General features: G+C 33.7%; 3 protein-coding genes across 3 annotated transcripts; all 3 read left to right on the top strand.

Annotated features, from left to right (window-relative positions):
- The first annotated feature begins 347 nt into the window (after window positions 1-347).
- LOC145605680 (putative disease resistance protein RGA4) lies at window positions 348-3,308 on the top strand. The gene has a single exon (XM_081661756.1). It carries the CDS (start codon window positions 348-350, stop codon window positions 3,306-3,308), a length of 2,961 nt encoding a protein of 986 aa, XP_081517882.1.
- Window positions 3,309-11,165: 7,857 nt separating this feature from the next.
- LOC145605670 (putative disease resistance protein RGA1) lies at window positions 11,166-12,491 on the top strand. Its single transcript, XM_081661746.1, has one exon. It carries the CDS (start codon window positions 11,166-11,168, stop codon window positions 12,489-12,491), a length of 1,326 nt encoding a protein of 441 aa, XP_081517872.1.
- An 88-nt stretch (window positions 12,492-12,579) lies between these two features.
- LOC145605660 (putative disease resistance RPP13-like protein 1) lies at window positions 12,580-13,956 on the top strand. Its single transcript, XM_081661735.1, has one exon. The coding sequence runs from the start codon at window positions 12,580-12,582 to the stop codon at window positions 13,954-13,956; it is 1,377 nt and encodes a 458-aa protein (XP_081517861.1).
- Window positions 13,957-18,092: the final 4,136 nt, after the last annotated feature.

Raw genomic sequence — 18,092 nt, 5'->3', positions numbered from 1 at the left:
CTATATTTTTTCTTAGTTATAAATCGTCAAAGCTAGTCAAAGTGGAGTGCATAAATAGTGTAAAAGTCAAACTGTTGCAAGTATAAGAAAACGGATCGAAGGAAGTATAATTAAAGCACATGGCCTACTTGATTATACTCCTAACAACATTTTAACCCCATTTTAAGTGTATTATAACATGTGAGATCCACTTTTCTTAAATGTCATGATAAAGTGTGTGTTGTAACTATAAAGAAACAGAGGAAATAGTAATTTGATTGGGTAATTAGCAACGTAACACAATACTTTCTTTTGGATAATAATCAATTCAACTTTTTTATAGTAAGCATTTAAATTATCTAGCACCTATGTATGATACAGGTATTGGAAAATCAACGCTAGCAAAAAACGTTTTTGAAGACAAGCGAGTGACGGATAAATTTTCCCATAGAATTTGGATTGTTGTATCAGAAGATTTTAACATTGTGAAGGTGTTGTTAAAAATACTGGAGTACGTTGACATGAACGGTAAAGAGATGGCCAGCTGCAGCGAAGTAGCAGTAAGAAGACTAAAGGAAAAGCTAGGAGGACAGAGATACTTACTAGTGCTTGATGATGTTTGGAATACCAATCAAGTTCTTTGGAATGCAATGAAATGTTCACTGGAAAGTATTGGTGGTTCTAAGGATAGCATGATTTTGGTAACAACTAGAGATAAAGCTGTTGCACAGACAATGAAGACGTCTTCAGTCCATGAATTGCTAGAGCTCTCAGAAGATAATAGTTGGTCTTTGTTTAAACAAGTTGCTTTTGCAAATAAGTCTCTGGAGAACATATCTATGTTGGAGACGATTGGTGAAAAGATTGTTCGGAAATGTAAGGGAAATCCCCTTGCAATAAAGACCATTGGAGGAATATTGCAAACTAAACAACATTTATACGAGTGGGAGAACATTGAACGAAGTGAATTATGGGATTTAGCACAGGATGACGAGACTGGAATATTACCATCGTTGAAGCTCAGTTACGATCATTTGCCATCTTCAAATTTGAAAAAGTGCTTTTCCTTTTGTGCTGTGCTTCCAAAAAATTATAAAATGGGTAAACAATGGTTGACATTTCTTTGGATAGCTCTGGGGCTAATCCAAAGAGTTGATGATCATACAGAATTGGAGGATATTGCTGAAGGTTATGTTAATGTGTTGCTAAACATTTCCTTCTTACAGGAAGCAGAGAGGGATGATGATGAAGATATAGAATGGTTCAATATGCATGACCTAGTGCATGACTTAGCAACATCAGTTTCTAGACACGAGCTGTTATTATTGGAACGTGGTAAACACGTGACAACCATATCTGATGTTCGACATGTGGCTATGTATGAACATGTGGAAGTATCATCAGATTTTTGGGACAAATTGGTTGCTGTAAATTTACGCACACTTGTCATCTATGAGAGTTTACCTAGAGGGTTATTGGAGTATTTCAAGTATCTGCGTGTATTAATGTTGTACAAGGCAGGTCTAGAAGATGTTCCAAAATCAATTGCTGGATTGAAGTGTTTGAAGTACCTTAATTTGAGCAATAACCCAATTAAGGTGTTGCCTGAATTTATTACCAAATTATACAGCCTGCAATTTTTGAGTCTATACAATTGTGAGCTGTTAGAGTTACCTCGAGGATTTGCTAATTTGGATAATCTGAGACATCTTGGCACCAGAAAAACAATCAACTTTCCAGCAGGGATGATTGAGCAGCTGACGCGTTTGCAAACCCTTCCACCTCTGCAAGTAAGAGATGGAGGATTCCAGATCTTTGAATTGGGATATCTGCCACAAGTGAGTGGCAATTTAAAAATCTGTGGCCTTGAAGTAATCAAGAGCAAACAAGATGCTGAAGCTGCAAAACTATCAGAGAAATCAAGAGTTAAGAAGTTGACCATGGCATGGAATAGTGACGATGACTGGGTAAAGCATGAGGAGGTGTTGGATGGCTTGAATCCAAACCGTAATTTGATAATTCTGTTAATTACTGGGTATGGGGGTGAGAATTTTCCATCTTGGATTATGAGAATGGGTACAGTCTACAGCCTGATAAAGATAATAGAGCTTAGTGATTGTAGGAGGTGCCAAAAATTGCCAACATTGGGGAACCTGCCTTATCTTGAAAGGCTTGAGATCAGAAATATGGATAGCTTGGAGGTAATAGGTGCAGAGTTGTATTGCAATGCTGAGATGTCCACTGAGGATGCAAGTAGCAGTTCCAACTTTGGGATCGTATGTTTTCCAAACTTGAAAAACCTTCAACTTTGTGGGCTTGAGAATTTAAGAGAATGGGGTGAACCGTGCTCTGGGGCGAGGCCATCAAGGACTATCTTTCCCTCCCTAGAAGAACTAGTTATGGAAGACTGCCCTGAATTGACGACAACTCCAACTAATTTCCCCTCTCTTACAAAGCTAACTGTTACAAACAACACTTCCGGTCTCCCGGTGTTATGCATACTTGACAATGAAAGCAGTCTCGCTTGTCTGAAGAATCTTCATATCGAAAAGGTGGTGGAGCTCACAAGTTTATCTCATAAGTTGACAGAATATTGCACATCTCTTCAAGAATTGGAAATAACTAATTGTTCCAGCTTGGAGTCTCTACCCAACCTCAGGGGTTTAGCTTCGTTGCGTTGTCTTGAAATCTGCTGGAGTCTAGGGTTTCCTCTGGAGGGTCTAACGTGTTGTACGTCGTTGGAAGAATTGGGGGTAGCAATTGATCCAATATTTGAGTTTACACTCCCTGACCTGACAGCATTAACTCGTCTGCGAGTTCTCGATATACGAGGTATGACCAAGATGATATGTGAGTTGCCTGATTGGATATACAACCTTCCTTGTCTTCGCACGTTATGTATTGGGAATTATGATGACCTAGATCAATTTCCAGATATAAGTCCCCTTTTGAAAATCACATCTCTCGAAACTTTGTTGTTGTATGGTTGGATAAAACAAGATGCGGACATTAGTCTTCCAGAACAACTTCAACACTTTAAGACGCTGCAAGAACTGCAAATTGTTGGATTTGAGAATCTGGAAAGTCTTCCGGATTACATCGGAAACCTTTCATCTCTCAAGACTTTAGTCCTGGCTCAATGCAACAAGTTGAAGAAACTAGCGGCAGCGGATGCCATGCAGCGACTCACCAAATTAAGCTACTTGGAAATTAAAAGATGCCCCCTCCTGGAGGAAGTCATTAAGATCAACGGCGCAGAGCATCACAAGATTTCCCACATTGAAGTTGACACCGAATTGAATGAATTTGGAAAACCTAGCAATTTTTGAAGTTAAATTTCATACATTTTTCCTCTGTAACATTTATTTACTTTCTTTCAAATGTCGAAATTTACCATTCGATAAATGATACAAGTACTTTTTTTTTTACGAGGTTAAAGGTGTTCAATTGATTATTACATGTTCTTTACTTCTTTCCGCTAACAATCATGTACATATAATCTTTCAATAAAAAATCGGACAAATTTGTCAATTACTACCGCAAGTTAATACTACTTTGTAAATTACTACCGCAAATTAAAAAAGTTGTAAATTACTACCGCAAAAAATTTTAAGATGTTGCGATTACTACCAAACCTCCATTAAACCCAACTATGACGTCAACCCATGGTTAAAACCCTTAACCATGACGTCATTATATCTCTAACCATGGTCAAACACGGGTTAAAGGGATATAATGACGTCATAGTTGGGTTTAATGGGGGTTTGGTAGTAATACCAGATTCTCAACATCTTAAAATTTTTTGCGGTAGTAATTCACAACTTTTTTAATTAATTTGCGGTAGTAATTTACAAAGTAGTATTAACTTGCGGTAGTAATTGACAAATTATCCTTGACTTTAAAATACTCCTTATCAACTACCAAAAAAAAAAAAAAAAAAAAAAAACCTACTTTTAATTAATAATACTAGAGCATTTGGTCGAAGGTAATTCGTACTTTTTTTATTAGTGCCACTAATGAATATAATAAGACTATAAAAGTTTCATTAGTGAGAGATGACAAGGTATTTTGGACTACTCCATAATTAATTGCTTATATTTTCATAGACCTTGACTTGGTAATTTGTACGGTATATATATGTTCACATTAGAAAATGAACGAAGAGTACACTCATTTATTTCATAAAACTTACACATCTAAAAAAATCTAGTTCATAAAATGAAAACAGACAAAAAAGGCTGAAAATACCGTTGTCTTCCTTACTGTTACAGATTACTCCATTACACATGTTTTCTTTTTAAGAAACTACGGAGTATTTAGCATTTGAGTAATATAGGTATTAAAAGTCGCAAAGTGTACTACCAAAGATACTCATGCTTCCCACTAGGGAAAAGGACCAGAAATTCCAAATTGCCTTTAGATTAATTTAAGATTAGTGACAATTTAAAAGTGCAAAAGCATAATTTCTTGTACTAATTATTAGTGGTCCAAAAGCATGATACAGATACTAATTATTTATTCCATTAGTTGAACCAATTAGTAGTCATACATATTGCTCATTTTCTCATCTATTAGACCATTGTCATTGATCAATTAAAATTTAAAGAATACTCTTACGTTTATCTTGTGGACTGTGGTGCCCTTAATTGAGAAAATGAGCAATACTCTTACGTAAACCAAAAAAAAAAAAAAAAAAAAAAAAAAAGAGAAAGAATCCGTAACTTCACTATTGCCCGAGGTTGCAAAACCCATGATTAAAGAGGTAATTCCGTCATTCTATAAATGAGCAAAAATATTCTCAAAAATATTTTGAGAAGCCAAAATATCCGAGTGTACCATATACCCGGGTATACCATACTCTCTAATGTACTCTCTCTGTTTTAAAATACTTGCTCCACTTTTCTTTTTCGGTTGTTTTTAAATACTTGCTCCATTTCATTATTTGGAAAGTTTTTACAATATTTAACTAATTTCTCTCACCTAGTGGACTTATCATATAATTCTCTCCTCCAATTCTCTCCACTACTTTTGCTTTTTACAATTTTTTATTCTTCCACTTACCCCACTACCTCCATATATTATTATTTTCTCCAAATTCTCCTAAAACTCCGCGCATGGAGAAATGGAGCAAGGATTTAAAAACGGAGAGAGTATATAACAAAATCTATTACATCTCACTTTTCTTATTTTACGTGAATGATTTTTGTATGAGACCAGCAAAATGAAACAGATGGATCGAAGCACTATTTTAATAGGTGAAGAAAATATGGTCATAAGTAGTACGAGTACGAGTAATAATTTGATTGATAAATTAATAGTTTGCATATTCCACTACATACAGGATCTATCACAACTTCCTCTCCATCTTCACGCTCAATTTAATCTCTGTCTGTTACTATGGGTATATCTTTAACACAAAAAGGAGGATGTCATGTCTATTATGTACCAAGTATATCTTAATTTATGGTGGGGTTACAGTGTGTTGAGGATTAATATAAGTTGTAATTACTCGTACATAATAATAAATAAAAGAGTTTATTTTTACACTAACATTTACTCCGTACTATACATTTGATAGATTATTTTCATTTTAGAACTTCTGTGATGAATGTTGGATTATATTCATTGGTTGTGGTAATAATTTAACTTTTTAAAAATAAATACTACATACAGAGTACTATGATATTAAAATAAATTTCTTAATATTGATCACTTACATGCATCATGTAAGATTAGGCATGGAAAAAACACTAGTTACTCGATTAAAAAAAAAAAGGTAGAAAAGGATAGCAAATGCTAAATAATACTCCGTAATTACTATACCTTCGTTTGTGATTATTTGGAAAAAAAAAAAATGTATTGTATTATATGAGACATAAAAAAAATTCATATACTGTATATAAATATAATAATAAACAGATGTAATATTTAACATTTGGTTTTTGTTATCCTTTTCTATTTTTTGTACGCGTAGTAGGTGTTGAAAGTCGCAAAGTACTAGCAAAGTTACTCATGATTGATGATTCCCACTAGGAAAAAGACCAGAAATTCCAAATTGCCTTACCTAAGATTAGTAAAGTCCAAAAGCGTGATATTAATTGTTACTACTCGTAGTATAAAAGCATGATACAGATATTAGTCATACATTGGTCCATAATTATATGCAAATTTTCTCATCAATTAGACCATTGTCACCGATTAATTAAGATTAGTAGTACTCCTGCATAGTACAACATATCTTGTGGTACCCTTAATTGAGAGATAACTTTATAAAAATGGCAGAATATGTAGTTCCACTGTTGGCCGAGGCTGCGAAACCCATGATTGAAGTGGTGGTGAGGCGGGTGAAGGAGGAGATCCACCTTATCCGGGGATTCAAAGGCGACCTCAGCAAGCTCCTACGCAAAATCGAAACAATATCAAGCATCGTGCACGAACTGACTGCTACTAATTATACTAGTAGTAGTAAAACGGTCGAATTGTGGCTGAGAAATGTCGCCAACATCCTATATGATGCGGAGAATATGGTGGATGTGTTAGCTTATGAGAAGCAGCGTGAAGTTGTTGTGAAGAGGTCTCAGAGGAAACGAGTCTTTTGGCCAGTGAAAAGGGTTTACTTTGGCCGTAAGATTGGCAAGTGGATTGGTAGGATCAATACCAGCATTGAGGATGCCTTGAAAGAGGCTAAAACCATTGTCAACCTCAAGGCTCTAGTGCACTCGTCCAACCCACAGCAGCCAGCTGCAAGAAACCGTATGATGATCCAAGGCGCAGCTGATAATGATCGTCAGCAACAGCTTCGGCGGAATGTAGATATGTCCATGTTCGTTGGAAGGGATACTGATGTTGAATCCTTGGTGGACAGATTGTGCAACCCTTCCCTGGAAAACTGTCTTTCTGTCGTAGCCATCATCGGTTTTGGAGGTATCATTCTTATTGTTGCCCTTGGAATTTTATTTTATTTTTACTTTTTTTTTTGATGAATTTAGGGACTTAAGGACGTTAAGGTTCTGTTCGATTCGGATCACATAGTTTATAACAGAGGGTAGGGGACTAGGGGTTGGGAGGTAGGGGTGAGCAACAAATCAAGGTACCATAAATCAAAATCAAAACCTGTTAGGAATCATAGGTTCTAGAATCGGAATATGAGTAAGATGTTACAGTTTTCGGTAGTAAATTTGAGAACCTCTTGCAACAAGTTTTGGTTTTGGTTCTCAATTTTTGAAATCGAAACCTTTAGATACCTTGACAACCTTGTAACTTGATAAAAGAGTTCACTTGTGTTCAAATTATACACCAATTCTAGCCCTTTTTTTAAAATAATAATATGGAATAAATTTACTAAACTACAATTAATTTGTGTTCTTTGCATGTTATAAACATTATAAATGAGTGGCCATCCACTTTCTTAATATAAAATTCTACAAAGTTAAAGTTAACAAGTATTTGTATATTAAAAGATAGGGTACCCTGAATCAAAACCAGAACCGAAACATACATGCTTCAGTTTCAGTAAAAGGTTCTGGTTCCCATATCAAGGAACCTATTGCAACAGGTTTTGATTTCGATTCTAGAAATTTTAACATAATACCCTATTAGGACTTGCTCTCTTCGCCTGAAACAAGGAGATCTAATCTGATTTTAATAAGGTTTGATTTGGTCTAATCTGAATTTTTTATTATCTGATGGGGTCTGATCTGAATTTTTTATTATCCGATCGGGTCTGATCCGATTTAATAATTTGACTAAATTTTGACTGCGCGCGTTTTAATACTAATCTATAAAGAAAAATTTCATCAAAATATAATTGTTAGATTATTCGTCTCATTATGAACTTTTCAACTATGTAATTTTCATAATTTTTTGTAATTCATAACTAACGATATTTAGCAATACGTAAATGATAATTAAAAGTTCTGATTTAATCCAATATGAGTGTTTCTGATCTGATCTAAATTTATTAAAAAATAACATGTTCTTATACTCATGTTCTTAAGTAATAAGTACCTGAAACAAGTTAGAGATAACATGTTCTTATGCTCATCCCTACTGGCAGGGCCTAGCCCCTTGCTCAATAATCTCCCAGCCCTTATTATGGCCCATGTACTTTACTTTTAATTTGCATTACTTATACTATTATATTTGACTTAATTTTTTTTAAAAAATACTAGGTTAGATCTCGTGCCATGAACAGTAATTTTCAATAACTATTATCTATTTAACAATATATTTAATTTGTCTAAGTTATTACTTCTTAAAATAAATTTAATATGATTTATGGAAGAGTCTATTATTAGAAAAAATAGGTATTTTAAAGGACACATATATGTATGTTTATACATAGTATATTTCTCTAACAAATTTATATCATTTTCTTTTTGTTCCAAATGAATAACTTAACAGTATGTATTTATCCTATAAATGGAGTTCCTTTTTTTACCCACTACTACGTATTATTTCATTCTCTCTTATGCAATTTTTTTTGGGAAATTCTCTTTGGTAATCACGAACTTTTGTTTTTTCTTAGTGGTAAAGCCTAAAACTTTTGATTATCAATGGTAATCACAAATTAATATTTTTAAACTAATGGTAACTTAAGTTAAACAGATTGTTAATTTTTTTACCATGGTTTAGCTATTGGACAATAAAAAGACATAAATATCCTTATGTCTTTCCTCCTCCATCTTCTTCCTTTTCTCAGCTCTTTCCACCTCCATCTTCATCCATTAAAGCCACCACCACCATTGTTAAACTGCTGTTAAGGTCGGAAAAAAAAGGGCAGCGGCAGCACCAAATGCGGCGGCAGCAACGAATTCAACAAATTAGACCCCGAATTCAACAAAATCCCGACAAATTCGACTCAAAACCAACAAATTAAATCACAAAATCAACAAAATCGACCACTAATTCGACCTTAAATCAACATATTTAACCAAATCGACTCCAAAAATTAACAAATTCGACCCTTAAAGTAGCAATTCAACCCCCAAAATCAACAAATTTGACCCCTAAATCGACAAATTTGACTCCAAAAATTGACAAATTCGACCCCAAATCAACTAATTCGATCACAAAACCAACAAGTTTGACCCAAAAACCAACAAATTCGAACCCAAAACCAACAAATTCGACCCTAAAATCAACAATTTCGATAAATTCGACCCCCAAAATCAACAAATTGGACCCCAAAATCACCAAAAATAACCTAGAAATTTCAACCCAATTCGGGAAACGAGATGGAATCGGGGAAGGGAGGAGGGTGGTTGATTCCGGCAAGGATGGCTGATTTCCGCGTCCCCGAGAAGCGGTTTTAATTTGGTGGTGATGATAGGAGAGAGAGAGTGAGTCGGGAACAAGGGAGGGGAACTTGTTTTGGGATTGGAGTGTTGGTGGTGGGGGTCTCCGGCGGGGTAGAGGGTTGAGACGCCGTCAGCCGCACCGAGTTGAGCGCCGGCAAAGGGAGGAGGGCTGGTGGTTGGCTGTGGTCGGGGAGGGGTTTGGATTTTTTGTTTTTATTTTGTTTAAAAATAATAATTTTAAGGGTATTAATGTAAATCAATTGTTACTTAACCTAAGATTAACCCTGGTTAATTGTTTAATGATGTTTTAATATCATTAATGTTATCATTAACTTAATTTTATTAATTCATGATTACCATTAATAATCAAAAGTTTCAGGTTTTACCACTGAGAAAAAAATGAAGTTCGTGGTTACCAGAGAGAATTTCCTTTTTTTTTTCAATAGTCAATTGACTTCAAATTTTTACCATGTCTTTCCTAGCAAGCTTTACAATTTTACATACATAATATTATGTATCACAAATTATGTTAAAAATTTTCCCTCGAAAAAAAAATGTTAGGGTTCGTTTGGCATCACTGTGGTTTTCTGTTTTTTGGTTTTTTGTTTTTTTTTTTAAAGTATATTATATATGTCACATAATGAATGAAAAATTATTTTGACTTATTAAAATCATGATAATTTTGAAAACGGACAACAGAAAAGTGAAAACATCTTTTTTCTTGTTTCTTTTTTGGTTTTTAGTTTTTTTGAAAAAAAAATAGGAAACTGAAAACCAGAAATAATGCCTAACAAGCCCTTAATTTGATTTAATTTTTATTTTCTTACTTGAATTTATGGTATCGATACATATTGTACAATGATGCAATAAATCTTTTTTTGATTCTATATTTTATTTATGTAAAATATTCTATGGACACCAGAAAATAACACGTGTCATTGCTGGTGTGTTTCTTTAGTATATTGTTATTGATGATTATAAAATAAATAAATGTTACTACCTTCGTTTTTTTTATTTGCACCTCTTTTTTTTAGGGTTTTTTTGTTTTTTTATTTGCATCATTTCCATATATAGTAATTTTAGACTATATTTTATTATTTTTTTCTCTGACGTTAAACCCCGCTTAAATTAATTTATCATTTCTCTCTCTCATAGTTCCTCACATAGTCACATACTTTTACTTTCATGGTCCCAACATTATTTTTATCTTAATAAGCTATTCATTCATTCTCTAGAAACTCTGCAAATTTGCAAGTGATGCAAAAAAAAAAAAAAAAAAAAAAAAAACGGAGGAAGCATATATATAATCTCTATCATGATAAATTTGATATTCTGAAAGTAAAAATCGAAACGAGTCTAATCAGATACCACATAACTATATTTCCTAAACCATAATCACCAAAGTTAGATAAAGCGGGATATATGAATATATAGTATAGACATAGTACAAAAGTTACTACTCAGTATTACTCTATTATTAGTCATAGGGGTGAAAAGTTCGGTTTGAGGTGTGGTTTTTAGCTAAAACTGAAACCAAACCAAACCATATTAATTCAGTTTTGGGATTTTTGAAACAACACTACACCATATTGTTATTGAAATCGAATTAAACCACATCATATAGAATTTGGTTTTTTTTTTTTTAAAAAAAAAAAATGAACCATGCAATTGTTTGGGCCTTAATTTGCAACTTTTGTGGGCACAATTAGTCAAAACCTGGTTTTTGGGCTTGAACTAAGTACCGCGTACCTATGTATGACACAGGTATTGGAAAAACAAGGCTTGCAAAAGACCTTTTTTGATAATAAGGGAGTGATTGAGACATATACCCAAAGAATTTGGGTGGTTGTATCAGAAGAGTTCTCCATTTTGAAGATTTTATTCAAAATGTTGGAGTACATTGACATAAGCGGTAAAAAAATTCCCAACACCAACAGCAGCGAAGTAGCAGTAAGAAGACTGAAGGAAAAGCTAGATGGCCAGAGATACTTACTTGTGCTCGATGATGTTTGGAATGACCATCAAGGTCTTTGGAATTCAATGAAAAGTAAACTGGAAAGTATTGGCGGTTCTAAGGAAAGCATGATACTCGTGACAACTAGAGATAAAGTTGTTGCGCAGACAATGCACGCGTCTTCATCTTATGAATTAACAGAGCTCTCAGAAGATGATAGTTGGTCTTTGTTTAAACAAGTTGCCTTTGCAAATAAGTCTCTGGAGAACATATCTATGTTGGAGACCACTGGTGAAAAGATTGTTCGGAAATGTAAGGGAAATCCTCTCGCAATAAAGACCATTGGAGGAATATTGCAAACTAAGCAACATTCATTCGAGTGGGAGAATATTGAACGAAGTGAATTATGGGATTTACCACAAGATGATGAGACTGGAATATTACCATCGTTGAAGCTCAGCTACAATCATCTGCCATCTCCGTTTTTGAAAAAGTGCTTTTCCTTTTGTGCTGTGCTTCCAAAGGATTGTAGAATTCTAAAATGTTGGCTGAGAAATAATTGGATGGCTCTTGGGCTGATCCAACAATTTGATAGTAGAGAATTGATGGAGGATATAGCCGAAGGTTACATTAATTTGTTGCTAAACATTTCCTTCTTACAGGAAGTGACAAGGGACGAACTTGGAGATATAGAAGGGTACAGTATGCATGACCTAGTGCATGACCTAGCAACATCAGTTTCTACGCACGAGACATTATTATTGGAACAAGGCAAACAACTGAAAACCCCCCTATTTGATGATGTTCGACATGTGGCTATATATGGACACGTGGAAGAGCCTTGGGAAAAATCAGTTGTTGAAAATTTACGCTCACTAGACATCAATGAGAGTTTACCTAGAGGATTATTGGAGTATGTCAAGTATTTACGTGTGTTAGAATTATACAAGGTAGGTCTAGAAGATGCTCCAAAATCAATTGCTGGATTGAAGTGTTTGAAGTACCTTATTTTGAGCAATAACCCAATTAAGGTGTTGCCTGAATTTATCACCGAATTATACAACCTGCAAGTTTTGGGGCTAAGAGATTGTAACCTGCTAAAGGAGTTACCTCGAGGATTAGCTAATTTGGTTAAACTGAGGCATCTTTGGATTGACAGAATAATCCAAGTTCCAGCAGGGATGATTGAGCAGTTAAAGGATTTGCAAACCCTTCCAGCTATGTGGGTACGTAAGAGATGGGGGATTCCAGATTTCTGAATTGGGATATTTACCTGACGTGAGTGGCTCTTTAGAAATCCACGGCCTTGAAGTATTCAAGAGCAAACAAGATGCTGAAACTGCACGTATGTCAGAGAAGTCAAGACTTGACAAGTTGTGGCTAACCTGGAAGAGTGACGACAACTGGGTAAAGCATGCGGAGGTGTTGGATGGCTTGAAGCCAAACCATAATTTGAGATTTCTGAAAATTGAGAGATATGGGGGTGAGAAATTTCCATCTTGGATAATGAGAATGGATGCAGTCTACAGCCAGATAAAGATAATCAAGCTTATTAATTGTCGAAGGTGCCAAAAATTGCCAACATTGGGGAACCTGCCTTATCTTCAAGGGCTTGAGATCACAAATATGGATAGCTTGGAGCACATAGGTGCAGAGTTGTATCGTAATCCTGAGATGCTAACTGAGGATGCAAGTAGCAGTTCCAACTTTCCAAGTTTGAAAAAACTTCAACTATGTGGGCTTCAGAATTTAAGAGAATGGGGTGAACCGTGCTCTAGGGTGAGGTCATCAAGGACTTTCTTTCCTTCCCTGGAAGAATTAATTATGGAAGACTGCCCTGAATTGACGACAACTCCAACTAATTTCCCCTCTCTTACAAAGCTAACTGTTACAAACAACACTTCCGGTCTCCCTGTGTTAAACATACTTGATAATGAAAGCAGTCTCACTTGTCTGAAGAATCTTCAAATCGAAGAGGTGGAGGAGCTCACAAGTTTATCTCAGAAGTTGACAGAATATTGCACATCTCTTCAAGAATTGAAAATAAGTAATTGTTCCAGCTTGGAGTCTCTACCCAACCTCAGTGGTTTAACTTCGTTACGTTGTCTTGAAATCTGCGGGAGTCTAAAGTATCCTCTGGAGGGTCTAACGTGTTGTACGTCGTTGGAACAATTAGGGGTAGCAATTGATCCAAAATTTGAGTTTACACTCCCTGTCCTGACAGCATTAACTCGTCTGCGATTTCTCGATGTACGAGGTATGACCAAGATGATATGTGAGTTGCCTGATTGGATATACAGCCTTCCTTGTCTTCAAGTGCTACACATTGGGCACTATTTACAGCTAGATCAATTTCCAGATATAAGTCCCCTTTTGAAAATCACATCTCTCAAAACTTTGTGGTTGTTTGGTTGGATAAACCAAGAAGCGGATATTAGTCTTCCAGAACAACTTCAACACTTTAAGACGCTGGAATCTTTGTGTATTGCTAAATTTGAGAATCTGGAAAGTCTTCCGGATTGGATCGGAAACCTTTCATCTCTCCAGGTTTTGGGCATTGGTGGGTGCACCAAGTTGAAGAAACTAGCGGCAACGGATGCCATGAAGCGACTCACCAAATTAAGCTACTTGAATATTAAAGAATGTCCCCTGCTGGAGGAAGCCATCAAGATCAATGGCACAGAGCATCACAAGATTTCCCACATTGAGGTTAACACCGAATGAATTTGGCAATCTTTGCAATTTATAAATTATTTTTCATGTAAAATTTCACATCGTGTATTTTAACATTTAATTGCTTCTTTCTATCAATTATTCAACATTTATCATTCCACAAGTCATACCTATCTTTTAAATTTCTTATTTTCTTCTAGGTTGAAGATGATATTCATTTGATTATATAATGTTTCAATACAAAATAGAACAATTTTTTTTAATTATACATCCACCAACACCATCCAATAAATGGATGATTTAAGAAAGAACGATTGAAATGGTGTAAGTAGTGTAGGGTATAACAAAATGAGTTTGCCAAAAATAGGGAAATTTAATATAAAAGTGAGTCGAATTTTCTATAATGCCCTAAAGTAGAAAGTGAATTAAACTTGTAACGAGGCAATACATATGCAACCTTCATTCCCTATTGTTTAGTTGAAACCTCATCATAGCCCACATGCAAGTTGTTCTACAACGGAGAAATGGAGAAAATCGCACCTTATATGCTTGAGAATAGACCAAACTCTCTTCCTCCTTATTTGGGTTGCTCGGGTTCATTTCGTACTCTCTTATTTAACATGTCTTTTACACTTTTTCAAGTTTTATTTGCGTTAAGCATTTATGAAAAGGTTTAGAACGCGGAGTTGCTAGGTTGCCTTCTAAGAGATACGGAGTATCAAAGACTTGTAAACAATTACTGAAAACAGAAGTTGCATACCATGTTGACGGTGTCATTGTTTGATACCACTACTTCTCAAACAGAAGCAGCTAGAACCAGGATATATCTGGGTAGTGAAGTTGTTTGTGTCATGAGATGGCTCGTCACATAAGCTATTTAGTGATCAAGAAACACTCCACGCCTACACCCACGTATCACAAGACTTGCTGTATTTTGTGCCCTTGAGCCCTTTCCTGCATCAATATTGAAAGAAATAAAGGAAGAAGTTTCTTTGATCATTATCAAATTTGCTATTCAATGCTACATGACTTTCTTTCTTTTACCAGAATTCATACCTCTTACTCTAAAAGCAGCAACAACACTTTATGTTATGTATTACTGTATTGAACATTCTTCAGCTACAACACTTTGAAAGAGTTGTTCTCTTCGAATGCTATGTATTACTCCTTAATTCTCTTGAATTACATCAATTTCTAGTAATTGTCACATTTCAGTTTTAACTTTCAAGCGTAATCTTGCATTTCTTTTTACAATTGAGTGATTAATTAATTGACATAATAACACATTCAATTCCTAATTTTTTTTTTATAGGACACAATCAATTCCAAAATCAATAACTGGTTTAATAGCTGATGACTGGAAGAAATTGGATAGTTCATTTAGTCGGAACTAATTGAAAATATTTGCAAAAGTAAAATTGAGAAATAAAATCAGTAATCAAAAGACAATGAATGAATGAAATTAAGAACAGAAAAAAAATGATTACCTTTCTTATAGCTCTGATATTCTACCGCTTTAAACAAATTGACTTGATTTTATGATATTCGATTGTTTGTATTATTTTTTTGGTTCCCGAAGTGGTGGCAGGATGGATTTTGCGACGGAGCTAGAGTGGTCTGCGAGGGTAAAACGGGAAAGACCAAAATCGATAATAGACTCAATTGCTATTCCGTTATATTGTCTTCTTCCGTATATTTTTTTAGTTTAAACTTTTGAGTTGGGCTTTAGAATTAGAATGACATATCTTTGGGCTATACTAGGGCCAGGTTCTAGTAGACTCTACTAATATAAGCGTCGCAAAATTGACCTCAAAACTATTGTTTAAGTGACCCAACACCCTATACTTTGTGTAATAGCTAAAACACTACTCCCTTCGTTTTTAAATACTTGCTCAATTTCTATTTTTTGCTTTATTCATTTGTCATACTTTGATTAATGTTTGTGATTTATACATAAGAAAAAATATAGTCTTGTGGGTACTTGTTGAAATCATCTCGGTGAATAGATTATTAATTTTCAATTGTTAGAATTTATACTTTTTGACAATTAAAGATATTAGTGATCAAAGATTAAAATCGGCATGCGTGTCCAAGAGAAATGGAGCAAGTATTTAAAAACGGAGGGAGTACAAATTAATGATTTGAGTGCAAAGCACATCTTTAGTGAGTTTTCCGTCCACCATTCTTGTCGGAGCTGGTAGAGTAAATTTTTATATTTTGATTTGCGTGCCGAAAATTTTCTCGTTAAGGTTTTTGGGGTCATTTTGGCCCTTACGAGCCCAAATTGAACTCGGAATAAACAAAAAAGTAACGTAAATTAAGGTTTCAGTATTATATGTATGAAATAAATTATTATTATCAATTAATATCTATCTATACTAATATATTAAAAGACGTTTCTAACAACGTTCACGTGTCACGTAAATTCTCCTCACTACGCCACGTCACCCAAAGTACAAGCTATGTAATTTTTTATGTGATATTTTGAATACAAAATGTTAATATGTAACAAATGTTAATATGAACAACAAATTTAATTACAAAAAAATTAAATCATAAATTACAACATATATTACTGATCAGTTCCATATAATAATCTGGGGCATCGTCCAGTCCCAAATACTAGTTTATTGATTAAAATCCTAATCATAAATTATTTAAGGAAATATAATATAATTACCCTATGTCAATTTGATATTCGCATTACATTATTATTGTAGCTTTAATTATAAAATCACAATAAAATGACGTGGAAAAAAGAAATCTTGTTGTAATTAATATACACTCCGCATGTTGCAAATTAGGTTAGGTTTAAATTTATTTATTTACTTCTTTGCTTATATTTACAAATAGGTTAAATCCCATGCCATGCACAGTAATAATTAAATTTTATAACAAAAATTATAAAGAATGATGTTAATTTAACAATATTTACCAAAAAAAAATATTTGTAACAAAATAATACGGATTAGTCTTTAATTAAGGATATTGATGGTTAAACTTGCGTCTCGACAAATGTGCAAATCCAATTATAACATATAAAAAACGGAAGAGTATAATATAATATAATAATTTTGTTTGGTTGTTCTTATAAACGTTATGCATAATTTTAAGATTTATACAAAGTATGCTACCAAAATATTTTATTCTATTTTTAATTAAAATAATTTTTAAGTTGGAAGAAAAAAATTGATAATATTATAATAATCTTGGATAATGATATACGAAGTATTTTGTTTTCAAAAAAAAAAAATATATACAAAGTATTTCAATACCTTAATTTCAATCTATGTTACTATATTTGTAACTAAAAGATTCCTATTATATAAAATATATGTTAAAAAAATAATAAAAAAAAATTAATTGAGTATGATTGGATTAAATGTGTTGTCAAAATGGAAATAAGTATTATTGTAGGTAAAAAATTGGAATTCATTCAAATTTAGAAAAAAAAAAAAGAAAAAAAAAAGCGGATTTTTTTTAATAATATCATGACAAGTGTCACTTTAGGTTTGCTTTTAGTATAGGTTAATTGAATGATTGATTGTCAATATTTTTTTAAAAAGCTACATCAAAAATTTTATTTTAAGTAATTATTACATACAAAGTATATATGTACGAAGTATAAGATAATAAAAATATAAAAATAAAAAATAAACTATGAATAATGTTTCCTTTCCTGAAAAAATAGAATTTGTTATATACACCGGGGTGTACAAAACAGGCTCTATCTCCGGGAAGAATTGGTTACCAAATATGATAGAAGACTGAAAATTGTTACAGAGTAAATACGCATGAGTGCACCGTGCACCCAATTAATACAAGGTTAGATTTTGCTCTTTATTTGATGATTAAATGAATAATAATCATCAAAATGAGAACAAAAGGTGTTTAAAAACAATCTCTCAATATAAGTGGTTATTGACTAATTAAGATTTTAATTAATTCATAAACTTATTGGACTGTGTACATGTTACACATTCACTATTATATGAACTAAAGAGTGTGCTCACTTTATTTCATGAAATTTAGACCAAAAAAAGAGACAAGCTAAGATTAATTTAATGGCATGCATTCATGATTCATGCAAGCATTATGCTCAATATATATAAATGGCCTGTTAAACAGGTCTATGTTCGCCGTAAGATGATGAGTAAAAGGTTTGGTTAGTATTGCACTAGGCCACG

The sequence above is a fragment of the Chenopodium album genome, chromosome 2 (assembly GCF_948465745.1).
Source record: "Chenopodium album chromosome 2, dcCheAlbu1.1, whole genome shotgun sequence".
Taxonomy (NCBI): domain Eukaryota; kingdom Viridiplantae; phylum Streptophyta; class Magnoliopsida; order Caryophyllales; family Amaranthaceae; genus Chenopodium; species Chenopodium album.
Note: the sequence above shows the minus strand (reverse complement) of the source record. Positions and strands in the feature narration are given on the sequence as shown.